Source organism: Pelophylax lessonae (assembly GCF_965119305.1).
Source record: "Pelophylax lessonae genome assembly, chromosome: 10".
NCBI classification, from domain to species: Eukaryota; Metazoa; Chordata; class Amphibia; order Anura; family Ranidae; genus Pelophylax; species Pelophylax lessonae.
The window spans coordinates 41,090,785-41,103,405 of NC_138777.1; the positions used below are offsets into that span (position 1 = coordinate 41,090,785).

General features: G+C 43.7%; 1 protein-coding gene and 1 long non-coding RNA gene across 2 annotated transcripts in view; both read right to left on the reverse strand.

The window, feature by feature from the left end:
* The window catches only part of LOC309565207, a 1,884,446-nt gene that overhangs the window by 204,596 nt on the left and 1,667,229 nt on the right, over positions 1-12,621 (reverse strand). The gene's annotated exons all lie outside the window — the stretch shown is intronic.
* Positions 1-12,621, reverse strand: part of TPCN2 (two pore segment channel 2) — a gene marked incomplete at its 5' end in the record, with an annotated part of 79,341 nt that overhangs the window by 33,066 nt on the left and 33,654 nt on the right. The window contains 7 exons of the mRNA XM_082269963.1: positions 449-508; positions 3,065-3,184; positions 5,962-6,048; positions 6,145-6,226; positions 8,592-8,695; positions 10,242-10,306; positions 12,291-12,356. Of these exons, the coding sequence (XP_082126089.1) occupies positions 449-508; positions 3,065-3,184; positions 5,962-6,048; positions 6,145-6,226; positions 8,592-8,695; positions 10,242-10,306; positions 12,291-12,356 (584 nt within the window). The remainder of the gene's footprint in view (positions 1-448; positions 509-3,064; positions 3,185-5,961; positions 6,049-6,144; positions 6,227-8,591; positions 8,696-10,241; positions 10,307-12,290; positions 12,357-12,621) is intronic.

Genomic DNA, 12,621 nt, shown 5'->3' on the forward strand with positions numbered 1-12,621 from the left:
ATATAAATGACACATGTACTTATTTGAATATGAATACTAGGTATATCCAGTCAGATGAGGAGACTGAAGCCCTGAAGAAGCGGTGTGTACCTCGAAACATGTAGGCAAGCTCCACGCAAAGTCTGACTGTTACCTTTATACTTGATTTTACATACAGTATGTGGGCTTGTTGTCTGCTCATTGGATGATATGTCCTTTTAAAATATATTTTGTAATAAAAATCTTTTTTTTTTTTATATGAACAAGCTGTGTATATTTGATGAAATTTTACATATCAGGAGACCATTGTTAAACCTCCACTCCCTGTGCACTTTCTAGTTTTACTTCCGGGCTGATGATCTCTTGATACAAGGTTTTTTTAGCCTTCTGGTGATGCCCCTTTCTTATACAATATTATTCACATTTCCAATAAATAATTAGATCACGTTAAATCAAAAGCGGTACCTACTCCTAAAGAGAAATCATCGCGGTCACTCCCAGCTTTTTCTGCATCGATCATCAAGATAACCTAGACCAAAAATAACAATAAAATCATATTCCATGTGCTCACCAACACTCTGATTAGGTCTAACACATAAAGCAACAGCAATAAGCAAATTGCAATAACCCTGCAACCAGAATAATTTTACAATTTAACATTTAAAGCATTTTGAAAAGTCTGTTGTAATCTGTGGCAATGCATCACTGCACTTCTATGGTACGCCGAATCACAGAAAACAATACCCAAGCTCTACTGCTGCTGATGCTATCCAAGGCTGAAAACCGGTGTTTGTGGCTGGGATGTGCAGCCCCTCAATACTTTCAATGTTGATCAATACAAGCTGGAAACTCAGTGAAATCAAACACTGAAAATCTTTATTGGCAAAATAAGTACATCCAAAAAAACAATGCCAACGTGTTTCGCCCGCCTTGGCCCTACTCATAGCATGCTATGAGTAAGGCCACATTGGCCGAAACACCTTAGCATTGTTTTACTGGATGTACTTGCGTAGCCAATAAAGATATTTAATGTTTCAGTCCTCTGAGTTGCCGGCTTATATCTATGGCATGCTGCATGAGAGATTCCTTGTATGTAAACAAATTAGATAGAGATCCTGAAAATCAGAGACAATTTACTGAACATAATATAATCATTTTGGCCTATTTTGGGGTCTCATTAATAGAAATGTTAAGCGGATGCAGAACTACATTACAACAAATAGGATTGGATAATTGGACCTCTGGTTTATGAAAGCATGCAGAGGAATGTGCGTTTTTAGCTGCAATATAAATATGGACCATATGTCACTTTAGGTGCCCATGAAGTAGTCACCTGTCCCGGGCACGGGGAGGGCCTGCTTTTGATTAGGGCCTGGATATTGCTTAGTGATGGTCCCAGCCTGCATCACCTTCTGCTGCCAATCCAAAACAATAGGGGTACACTATTTTGGGACAAGGCCCTTTAGTACCCCAAGGCAGAATTGTTCGTATTCCACACCCCCTACATGAGCTGTGAACTAAATTCAAAAGTTGCAGGTCCTGTCCTTTCTGTGCCCACTCCTACTAAAGCGCCCAAGGCGGACGTGTCTTTGGCTTATCTCTTGGCCTGACTCTGGTGGTCCAGGATGGTTCATCAGTATTGCTCAGTACCATCCAGTGCAAGGATCTGATACATGACCTCACAGAGCTGTAATTAACAGGAAAGGGAGGAGTTGTGTTCATTATCAGATAAATCTCCCTATGAGTGATACAGAGTGTCCATAGCCGAGTAGCCCAGTTCTGAGGCACAAATCCTAAATGTCTTAGGGAATTTAAAGCGGTTGTAAACCCTCACATCTACCCAGTAAAGTGATTGGCCTCAGGTGATACATAGAGATTAAACAAATCCTGCTTCATAAGCTGTACCCGTTTACCTGCAGTCTTCTCTTCTCTATATCCAAAGTGCTGAATATTTAAAGTTTGTCTCAGAGTTTAGAAAAAGGGGGTGGAGAGCTGAAGTAACACACTGCAGAGCTCAGTGAGGACAGTTTTGAAAGCTGATTGGAGGGGAGGGGAGGGACTCTACCCTGTTACCTTTTTTCTGGTGTCAGGAAAGCTTGTTAGAAGTGACTCATGTTAATAGCAGAGGAACGGATCAGCAGACAGAAATGACACTTGGTGCTCTGGATTGAGACAACTACACCCTATAGAGCAGGGGGTCTCCAAACATTCTAAGGAAAGGGCCAGTTTATGGTCCTTCAGACTTTAGGACTGGACCGGATAGTGTCCAGTGGGAGTAAATAACGCCTGACCTTTGGTATTAGGGGGAGAAATCGTTGGTGTCAGTGGGAGGAATAGTGGCTCATTTTTGTTGTCAGTGGCAGGAAGTATGCTCCATTGTTGGTGTCAGTGGCAGGAATAATGCCTCATGGGCCGAATAAAGGCAAGCAAAGGGCCACATTTAGCCCCAGGGCAACAGTTTGGAGACCACTGCTATAGAGGGATATGTTTTGTTCATTTCATGTCTGAGGTTTAAAACCACTTTAGGGGTTGGCTACACTTCTGTTTAGCTAATGCCTTCTAGATGACTATAAGAGGAGATGGGTAGAGATGCTAAGCAAGCAGGCATGCGGTACAATAAAATGACAAGTTGTGAGAAGGAGGCTTCCCCCTGCTATACTTGTATTCCATAAATGTACAAAGAGCAAATGATTCCTGCGCTTGAGGGGTGGCCTTGCGGCTGGTATTCTGAAAATGCGATTCAGGTTGAACTGTAGTAAATTCAGGCTATGCTGCCACTCTCAATAGGTCGTGGTAACCCAAAGCAGATACTGGAAAAGAGAAATGGACAGAGGGGAACACCCCGAAACGCGCAAGCGTTTTTTTGGAAGTCTACATCCTTCCACGGCCTCTGGCAGCTGAGGATACCCAGTGGAGACCCCTGGTGGTCCCTCATTGCTTATTGCCTGTGTTTCATAATAGTTTTGCGAGTATAATGTGTATACATGTCTATTACAATAAATTGATTTAAAGATAATGCGCTAGGCTGGTGAGCCCGCTGTCCATTTCTCTTTTCCAATACTTGTATTCCATGTCTACTACTTACACAGATAGAAATGAGATTGGCCAAAGCAACAATGTTCCCCAGATAGTCGAAGTACCGATGGCTTCCAATGATTTGCAAAATCTGCAGGAATCTAGACTGGTACACAGGCTGGGGCGGGTGCTGCAAAAACAAAAGCTTTATTACATTTCTTTTATTTCTTACAGGTACATTTCAGAAAATAATCAGATTCATCTCCTTTACAAACATGGCAGCAGTTATCCAACTGGTAAACAGGAATTCCCAAAATCCTTATCCCCCTGCTCATGTAATTAGCAAGCAACAGTCTGTGCAGAGCCCACTGCCAACGTACAAGCAGTCTGGCACATATGGCATATCTGACAGTCTCCTTGCATTTATTGCATTGTGAGATTTATCATTGGGGAGATGGTAGCAAAACGGTTGCCCATCCATAGTAATGTCTGAGATTTAGGGTTTCTCAATAAGGCTTTAAAGGTGATGTCCCGCTTTCATTTTCACTTTAAAAAGTTTGTATGGGCCAAGCCTTTGCTTCATACAGTATACAGCACGGTGTTCCGGGTGCCAGACAAGACCTTCCTGTCTTACTCCCCGAAAAAAAGGGAGTTGGGCCGAGCGGCACTCAGCCACTCATAGGCAGCTTTGTATTTATGTTATTCATCTAATACAGGTAATTATATAGTACCGTCAATTTAGGCACCACTTTACACATATATTGTACATTCACATAAGTCCCTGCCCTCAAGAAGCTTACAATCTAAGGTCCCTAACTCACATTCAAACAAACATACATATACTAGGGCCAATTTAGACAGGAGCCAATTAACCAATCAGCATGTCTTTTAATGTGGGAGGAAACCTGAGTACCCGGAGGAAATCCACAAAGGCACAGGGGGAACATGAGGACTCCAGGCAGGTAGTGCTGTGATTGGGATTTGAACCAACAACCCTAGTGCTGTTAGGTGGAAGTGCTAACCACTTAGCCACTGTGCTGCCCCAGTGCTGTATCAATTATTACAAAGTTTCCATTGAATGGCTGAGCTGGAATGGCGGGTTGATGACTTCACAATCTCTGACTCATTTATAAAATACAGAGCTGCCCATGAATGGCCGCACTGCTTAGCCCAATTATTTCAGATTCAGATTCAGAGAACATTAATAAACCCAAAAGGGAAAATATTTTTTTCCAGGTGTAAGAAGGAAAGTTCCCATCTCACACCCAGGACACTGTGCTGTATACTCTAGGTAGCGAAAGCCACATACAGATTACACAGAGTGCCCAGTGGGCACATGTTCATGAAGGAAATAGTTTGTTTGGGCCAGCTTGGATCAAACAAACTATTTAAAGTGACAGTAAAGCTGGACATCAGCTTTAAGCAACCCAGCCAGAAAAGGCAGATGAAGTCTCTACTGGGATGTGCAACCTCTCCTGCCTCGGCATCACCCTGCGATCACCTGCTCAATGCTGTACTGGACTGTCAAAGTGACATCTCAGTCCTGCGGATCATACTGGGAGATCATTACTCCCCCTGTGCAAATAGCAGAGCTCTTCAACCAAAGAGACAGCTGGCACTGCCTATAGGATGAACTCTGCACACTACTGATACACAGGGCACTGTGAATAGCGGTCAAAGTGCCACTGATTATACCAGGAGAGCGGTGACCTCCCAGCACTGCCCTGTTGGTGAGACAACCAGGACTACAAAACAACATAGAGGGTGCACCATTCTAGCCTATTACCATTTATTAATGAAATGTTCTACTCACAAATAAAGCAGACCTCTGGCTGACTCCGCTTCCCTGAAAGTGGCATCTGCACATTTCAGATACTCACCCATCCAGTGGATCCAGCATTGTCCCACTGAGATCCTCTCATGCCCGGCCACAGCTCGGTACCGCACCGCCACGTTATTTCTGATGTCTTCCGGGTTCAGTGGGCGGGTCTCTTAAATATACGCCAATAGCCCCGCCTCCTCCTCCTTTCCTTGAATGAAAGGGTATGCCTCCTGGAATATGTTACACGCATATCCCGGGGGGGCACAGCGGGCATCTCAATCACCTAAGGCGAATGACGTGCATGGGAAGGCGAGCCCAGACATTTTTTCAGAGAAAATTAAATATTGTGCAATACTTCTGCAGGATGGGACGAGGGGTGGAAAGGGAGGATCATGTGGAAGAGGGTGAAGGTCCGCTTTAAGTTGACAGGCACATCACAAAACCGCTATGGCTTTTATGTTTCGAGGGGCAACTCCTTTTCTTCAGAGCCAAAAACGATTTGGCTCTGAAGAAGAGGGATCACCACTCGAAAAATGTAGTGGGCGCAAAAGGGGTCTTTTTGGGTTATAGGACATGCGTTGTTGATCTGGAGAACAGTCGTTTCTTGGATTTTGTGATATGCCTGTCAACCTAATTTGGGTGCGAGCGTAACATTTGCTTTTATTCAACAATAAACTGTGTATTATGATAATGCGCTAGGCTAGTGTGCCCTCTCTTTGTTGTTTTGTAGAGCTGTACATAGAGGGATACCCATAGTCCCAGGAGGGCTGCAAGGCATGTTAGCACTGCAACTTAAAGCTGGAAGAGCAGAAAGCCCATTAGCGCCACATTCGAGCGTAAGATATTGAGTATACAGTGTGACAACCAGGTCCTGCTTTGCTCTCACTCATAAATTAAAATGTTACTATGGTAGCTTGTGGGAGGAGGACAGGGACCCCGAGTAACAGAAGGCCTTGTTGCTGCATTGCTAAGTAAAGTAACACCAGAATTACAGGAAGGAAGAAACTTCGCTAATGTCTTCCCTCCCACAGGCAGGGCAGATACCCAAAAGTAATATGGTGTCAATAATGAAGAGAAATCAGGATTTACAATAGGTGCACCACAATAAACCTTATGACAGCATGCGTCACCTCAAACCTATATACCTGTCTGACCGGATCCTTATCAAGTTCATCAAATAGTTTCTGAAACTGCTCTGCAGAGATAACACCACTGGGGAAGTATCTTACTTTCTAAAACGAAAACAAAAGTATGCATTTTTAAAAAAAAAAAAAAATAAAATGCATTATTGGCAATTGTACCCCCCCCCCCCCCCCTCTTAATCTTACTTCGATGATTGCTAGTTTGCAGTAGCCATCCATTTTAACGTCCTGTAAGACTTTAATGAAGGTCACACAGTCAACACAGGCCCTAAAGAGAAAGTTCATTTAGATCACGGATTCAGTTTAAGCTTAACTCCATCCAAAACATTTTTTTAAAAGTAGTATGGGTATATGAAGAAATACACAAACCTACTAACCTGAATACTGCAGCATTGGCCTAATGTTGCAGCTGTTCCCAGCTGACACTAAGCCAGAGAAATGAGTGATCACATAACAGTTGATCGCTTAGTTCTCGATCAACTTGGAATGGAGAGCAATGACTGTCAGTCACCCCCCTCTCTGCCCTGCCCTCTCCAGCGCTCACTTGATTGCCAGGGGGGGGGCCACTATTAGCAATAAGAAACCACTAGAAAATGGCCACGGAGGCTACACAAACATGGCTGCCTGAATCTACACAGCACACAGGCTTCAAGAAAATGGTGGCACAACGTGGCTTCCAAGGGGCCCAGGAGGGGTCCCCAACCCAAGAGCCGCGAAAATGACACCAGCAGGAAGGGAGGCCCTGGCAGGAGCCCCCACCAGGTACAGCCCCTTCCAAAAGCCGGTCCTCCGGTCGCCAGTGGAACCCCCCCCCCCCCCCCAATTCCCAGCTCAGCACCCCAGACCGACCTGAAAAGGTGGTAAGGCCACCCCATGAGGAAAGAAGGGGGAGGCAGATGAGTGGCTAAGTGTCTGCAGGGATCATCGAGAGAGGGGAGGACGCTGCATGGGAAGGAGGAGAACCCAGGGGTCTAACCATTCCAGGGAGGGGCCCACGTCCACCCCAAAACCCTCTAGGGGGAAAGGGGGGACAGCTACTTACCATACAAGGAAACAGGTGGGTACCACTCTAGACAGAACTTCCTCTCCATCGAAATGGGGGGCTGTAGGCCGGGAGGAACTCTGCGACTCAGGCTGAGGCCAGGTTGTATGATACTTCGTGAGACGTTTAACTCGCAGGCCAGCCCCCGTCTAGTGGGGTTACTTCGCAACCAACCTAGCGCGGAACTGAGGCCTGCGTGCACTTGCTGGACAGACTGGGGTGACTGCTGGATTTAAAAAAAATATCAAATCCGTAGCCCAGTCCAGCACTTGATTGTAGATTCTCACAGGAAAAATTAAAAAATGCATTAGAAAATTGCCACAACCGAAGATCCCAGCAAGGAACTAGGTCCTTACTTCTGACTAGACAGAAAAAAAAACTGAGTGCCTATAGCAGAGAGTGGGAGTATACCTCCTGGGACTGCCCATAGGTGTAGTCAAGCTTTTTCTCTGCCTAGTGTCCTACTCCTGTAGGGGGCAGTATAACACCACAATGGTTAAGAAGATCAGGAGCTGTGTCCGTCAATGAACAATAGAGAAATGCAGATTAGACCCCCCTGTCAACTTTTTATTGCTGTCTGTGCCCCCATTAGGGAGCTTCATCCTCTCTCTTTGTCCTGTTTATCATTGAAACTGAAAATAAAAGTAAATCTCAAATTTTAGGTTGTCCCCAGAAAAGGAATAGAGGGGAAATCTTCCAGTGAGTGGAGGCCCCAATGGATTCCCTTTGCAGGGATTTCCTCTTACTTCCTGTTTGGTCAGGAAGTGAAGGAAAATCTCCCCAATAGGACACAGATGGCAACAAATAAACCGTCCAGGGGGTTATAATGCTCCTTTACTTTATTCCCATACTTTAAAGTGGTTGTAAACCCTCTCTTAGAACTTGTATCTCTAGGTAAGCCTTTAATAAGGCTTACCTATAGGTACTGTAAATCTCTCCTAAACTTGCACCGTTTAGGAGATATTTACATTTAATCCAGCCGATCGGGCGTGCGTTCTGAAGGAACGGCCACCCGTGCAGTTCCTTCAGAGCCCTGTGCCGTGTACGGCGGCTCCCAGTGATGTCACCACGCCTCCGGCCAATCAGATGGCTGGAGGACGCGATCCAGGAAGCAGGACGGCCGAACATGTCGGCCGTCCTGTCGCTAAGCGGGCGGCACTGCAGGGGCTTCATTCTTAGGCAAGTATTTCATAATGAGCTAGTATGGGATGCATACTAACTCATTATGCCTTTGTCTTACAGGGTTTTTTTTTTTTTGGGGGGGGGGGGGTTTACTTCCTCTTTAATTTTCCGATTTTAAAATTGCAAGACTGAATATCTTATATATAACTGATCTGCCCTTCCACATTGTACTGACAACGGAAGTGGGCAAAGAAAAGCTACTTCTTTAGAAACATTGGTAACATTTTGTACCCATTTAGGGCTCTGATGCCCACAATCTGCAGCATTGGGTGTGCCAATCCGTGGCACCGGGTGCCCCCAAGCAAGCAGCCACTTTGAGAGCCAAGGCAGCCTAACCGCTAACTAGTCGTCAGTTTGTAATACCAAAGGCAAAGCAAGTCTATGACCATGAGTTAAAAATGAATCTTACGCCTGATCAGAAATGTGCGATGTAATCTCTCTGTGGAAGGAAAGAATTTCAAAGGCTGCTCGAATTCCTAACCGCCGTCTGAGCAGGGAGGCCTGAACAGATTTCTGAGGGAGAGAGAAAAATAAAAAATAAAATGTGAACATAATTGGCTGACTGTACCGCATCAAAACATCAACTGAAATTTCACACAGTGTGCCCAAAGCAAACATATTATGCGGTTGATTTAACCAAAACCAAATCCAATCATCAAAAGCTTGTAGACGTCACCTCCGTAACATCTCTAAAATTCGCCCATTTATAAACAAAACCACCAAGCTACTCATTCACTCCCTTGTTATCTCTCGCCTTGACTACTGCAACTCCCTTCGCAATGGCCTACCTCTCCATAGGCTATCCCCTCTTCCGTCTATCATGAATGCTGCTGCCAGACTTATCCATCTTAGCAACCACTCTGTGTCTGCCACCCTTCTCCACCAATCCTTACACTGGCTTCCAATCGCCCAGTTAATTAAATTCAACATACTAACCACAACATACTAAGCCATTCACAACTCTGCCCTGAGCTACATCTCCAAATATCACCCAAACCATCCTCTCCGCTCCTCTCAAGACCTCCTATCCTCAAGCTCCCTTGTCTCCTCCTCCCATGCTCGTCTCTCTAGGATTTCTCCAGAGTCTCTCCCATCCTCTGGAACTCTCTAGCTCAACCTGTTCGGCTATCTCCTACTATAGCTGCATTCAGGCGATCCCTGAAAACTCATCTCTTCAGGGAAGCCTATCATGCCTCCAACTAATCTTTTATCACTTCCGTCAGCTCATTTCCCACACTCACAACCTTTTGTACCACCTGCCCCACCCTATTAGATTGTAAGCTCTTCTGAGCAGGGCCCTCTTAATCCTTTTGTGATTTATTGCATTGTAACGGTATTGTCTCCCTTTTATTTTGTAAAGCGCTGCATAAACAGTTGGCGCTACATAAATCCTGTACAATAATAATAATATTATAACTTAGGAGTGCAAAATCTGGTGCAGCTCTGCATATAAACCAATCAGCTTCCAGGTTTTTATGTCAAAGCTTAATTGAACAAATTGAATTTAGAAGCTGATTGGCTACCATGCAGAGCTGTACCAGATTTTGCACTCTCCAGTTTTAGTAAATCAACCCCATTGTAGGGCTAAACGTTTGTGGACACCTGACCATCACACCTAAATGAGGGACAAAATCATGGCACCAGCACAGAGGCCTCCCCGACACACACCCATCTTTGAAACTTGAAAAGCTTCCACTCTTCAGGAAAGGCTTTCAAAATCCATAATTACATTCACCCTCCGCATGCATGCACACCACATTTCTTTTAAAAACACAAAGATTTCTACTTAAAATGCATTTTCATGCAGTAAAATTAAAGTATTTTACTGAAGAAAAACAAACAAGTGTGAATAGGCCCTGTTGGGTAATCACACGCCATTCCTGCTCTATTCTACAAGGTTGGTGGACCCCATATCTGTAAATGAATAGACTGTTGCATGAATCAAGCAATCAGGTTTTAGAGCTTGCTTGGTGATCTATAATGGATAGGAAATACAAATTGTTTACTATGGGCTTTTTATTTTGTTAGTTTTTATACAAATTTGTTACATTGATCTTACCAATAAATAGCCCCGGAACTGATTGTAGATTATGGCTGTCAGCAAGTTCATCAAAATAAGACTGCCTGTGCAATACAGAAAGCAATGGAAAAAAAAAAAAAAGAAGAGTTAAAGCCAGGTAACAAATCAGAAAGTGCTTATAAATGGTTTACTTTGGATCAGCAAGTGGTTAAAATGACCAACAAATTCTAATAAAAGCCAACAGCATCTAAGCTAGCCATAGACGGATCAAAATTTGGCTGGATCAGCAGGAACTGGCCGAACTGTAATCCATCTATGGGCAGGCTGGTTGTACGGAAGTCGATCTATTTGTTTTTTTTTTTATACGATTACTGCTGCTGGCTTTAAACGGCAACACTGATCATTGTGTTTTGACAGAGGGAGGTTTCCCCGCTGTCAGAATACAATAGTGCAGCTGAAGAGATTCCCTCAACAACAATGACTATGTTGATGGATGAATCAAGCAATTTTCTTTCCTTCAAACCATGGTTGAAGGAAAGAAAATTGCATAATGTATAGGTAGGCTTAGAGCACAGTTGTAATTATCCATCCCCCCTAAAGGACTCAAAAGCCTAAAGGACAAAGTTATTACAGCCTGATCTATGGGAGGGTATCTACAGGTCTAATTTTTTATCTTAGGTCCAAAAAAATTACGATGGGTTTGCAACTTAAAGCAGAAGTATACAAAACGCTTTTACATTTTTTTTTTTTTTATAATTGTAATTTTTATTGAAAATATAAACAAAGATAAGGAACCCCCCAAAAAAACAAAAACAGTAACATTGCAAAGCAGTTCAGAACAGTCCCAGTCGGAATATGCAAATACTAAGGGACATATTTAAAAAAAAAAAAAACATTGCAGTACACACCACAGGCTCAAAATGACAAGTAAGCAAATGATACAATAAGGAGAGACATCAGTCGGCAGAAAACACAATATATTAATGCAAGGGTAGAGTCCTGAAGAACCCAGTCAGCCCATACAGCGTTAAACCGAGAGACTTCATCATGGACCGTAGCAGTTAGGAATTCCATTCTCCGTATCTCCAACACCAGGCGCTAGAAGACCCGCCTGCCGCCAGCACAACGGAATTGCTCTTCTGGCCGCAACCAGACGGTAAGATATCAAGCGCCTGGTGGGTTTGGAGACCCCGGGGAAGGGGAGGCCCAGGAGGTAATGAAGGGGATCCAGCGGAAAAGACAAGCCCGTCACTGATTGTATCTTCGACCCCACCATATCCCAAAAGGGTTGGAGGAGAGGGCATTGCCAGAAAATATGAAAGTGTGCCCAAACCAGTGCCGCAACGCCAGCAAGTAGCCGGGCATGACGAATCAATCCTATGTAATTTAGCTGGGGTCCTATACCAAAACAACAAGATTTTTAAAGTGGCCTCCCTCTGCACCACACACCGGGAAGACTTGAAAGCCGCGGTCCAGATCTTATCCCACATCTGCAGAGAAATAGGTTTCTGTAATATATCAGACCATTTGCGCATATAGAGGTGGGTATCCTCCGCCAAAGGCTGGGCATCGTGTAAAGTATTATAAATAGTGGAACTAGATGCCTCTGGTGGGGCCCCTGTGCCGTCAACAGTTCAAAGGCCGTGGGCCGCTGTAGAGTCAAAGAACCCATCAATGATTGGAACAAATGGCGGACTTGCAGATAAAAATAAAAAGGTATGTTTAGGGATCGCTTTTAAATTTTTACCTACAGGTAAGCCTATAATAAATGGCTTACATGTAGGTAAAATTAAAATCTCCAAAACCTGCATAGTTTAGGAGGTATTCTCCCTGCATAAAAATTGCCTGCTTTTCCTCTGGTAATTTCATCAATCTGCATTTCAGAACACCCGTCTGCATTAAAAATTTACAAGGCAATGCTTTCATCTTAACGTCACAATTTTATAAGTGTTATTTTTATAAGTGGTGTTACTGGTTTAGCCTGTTAACTATATGTCACATAAATGGCAGGGGGTAATTGTATCCCAACATTGACAACACAGTAATAAAAAAACTTCCCAGTGCTGTGACTCCACCACTGAGACTCACCTATAACTGTGAAGATGATGAAGAACAAGGAATAGGCTCTGTTGTAGGAATAGGCTGGAATCATCACTGTTATAAATTAAAGACAGAAACCTTTAACATTCTCAGTACTAATGCAAACCGGAAATTACAAGTCATTTATGAGAATATACTATGCTAGAATTTGGTGTGCTGTAAAGCCCAACAGAAGGTTCACCTAAAAAAGGTTCACAGTGAGAGTCTAAAGTAGCTTTTGCTAGACTTAATTTTCCTACCTAAATCATTTTTAGGCCATATCATGAAGAAAAAAAAAATGTTTTTCTTTACATTTTATGTATTAATTTCATGTTCTTAA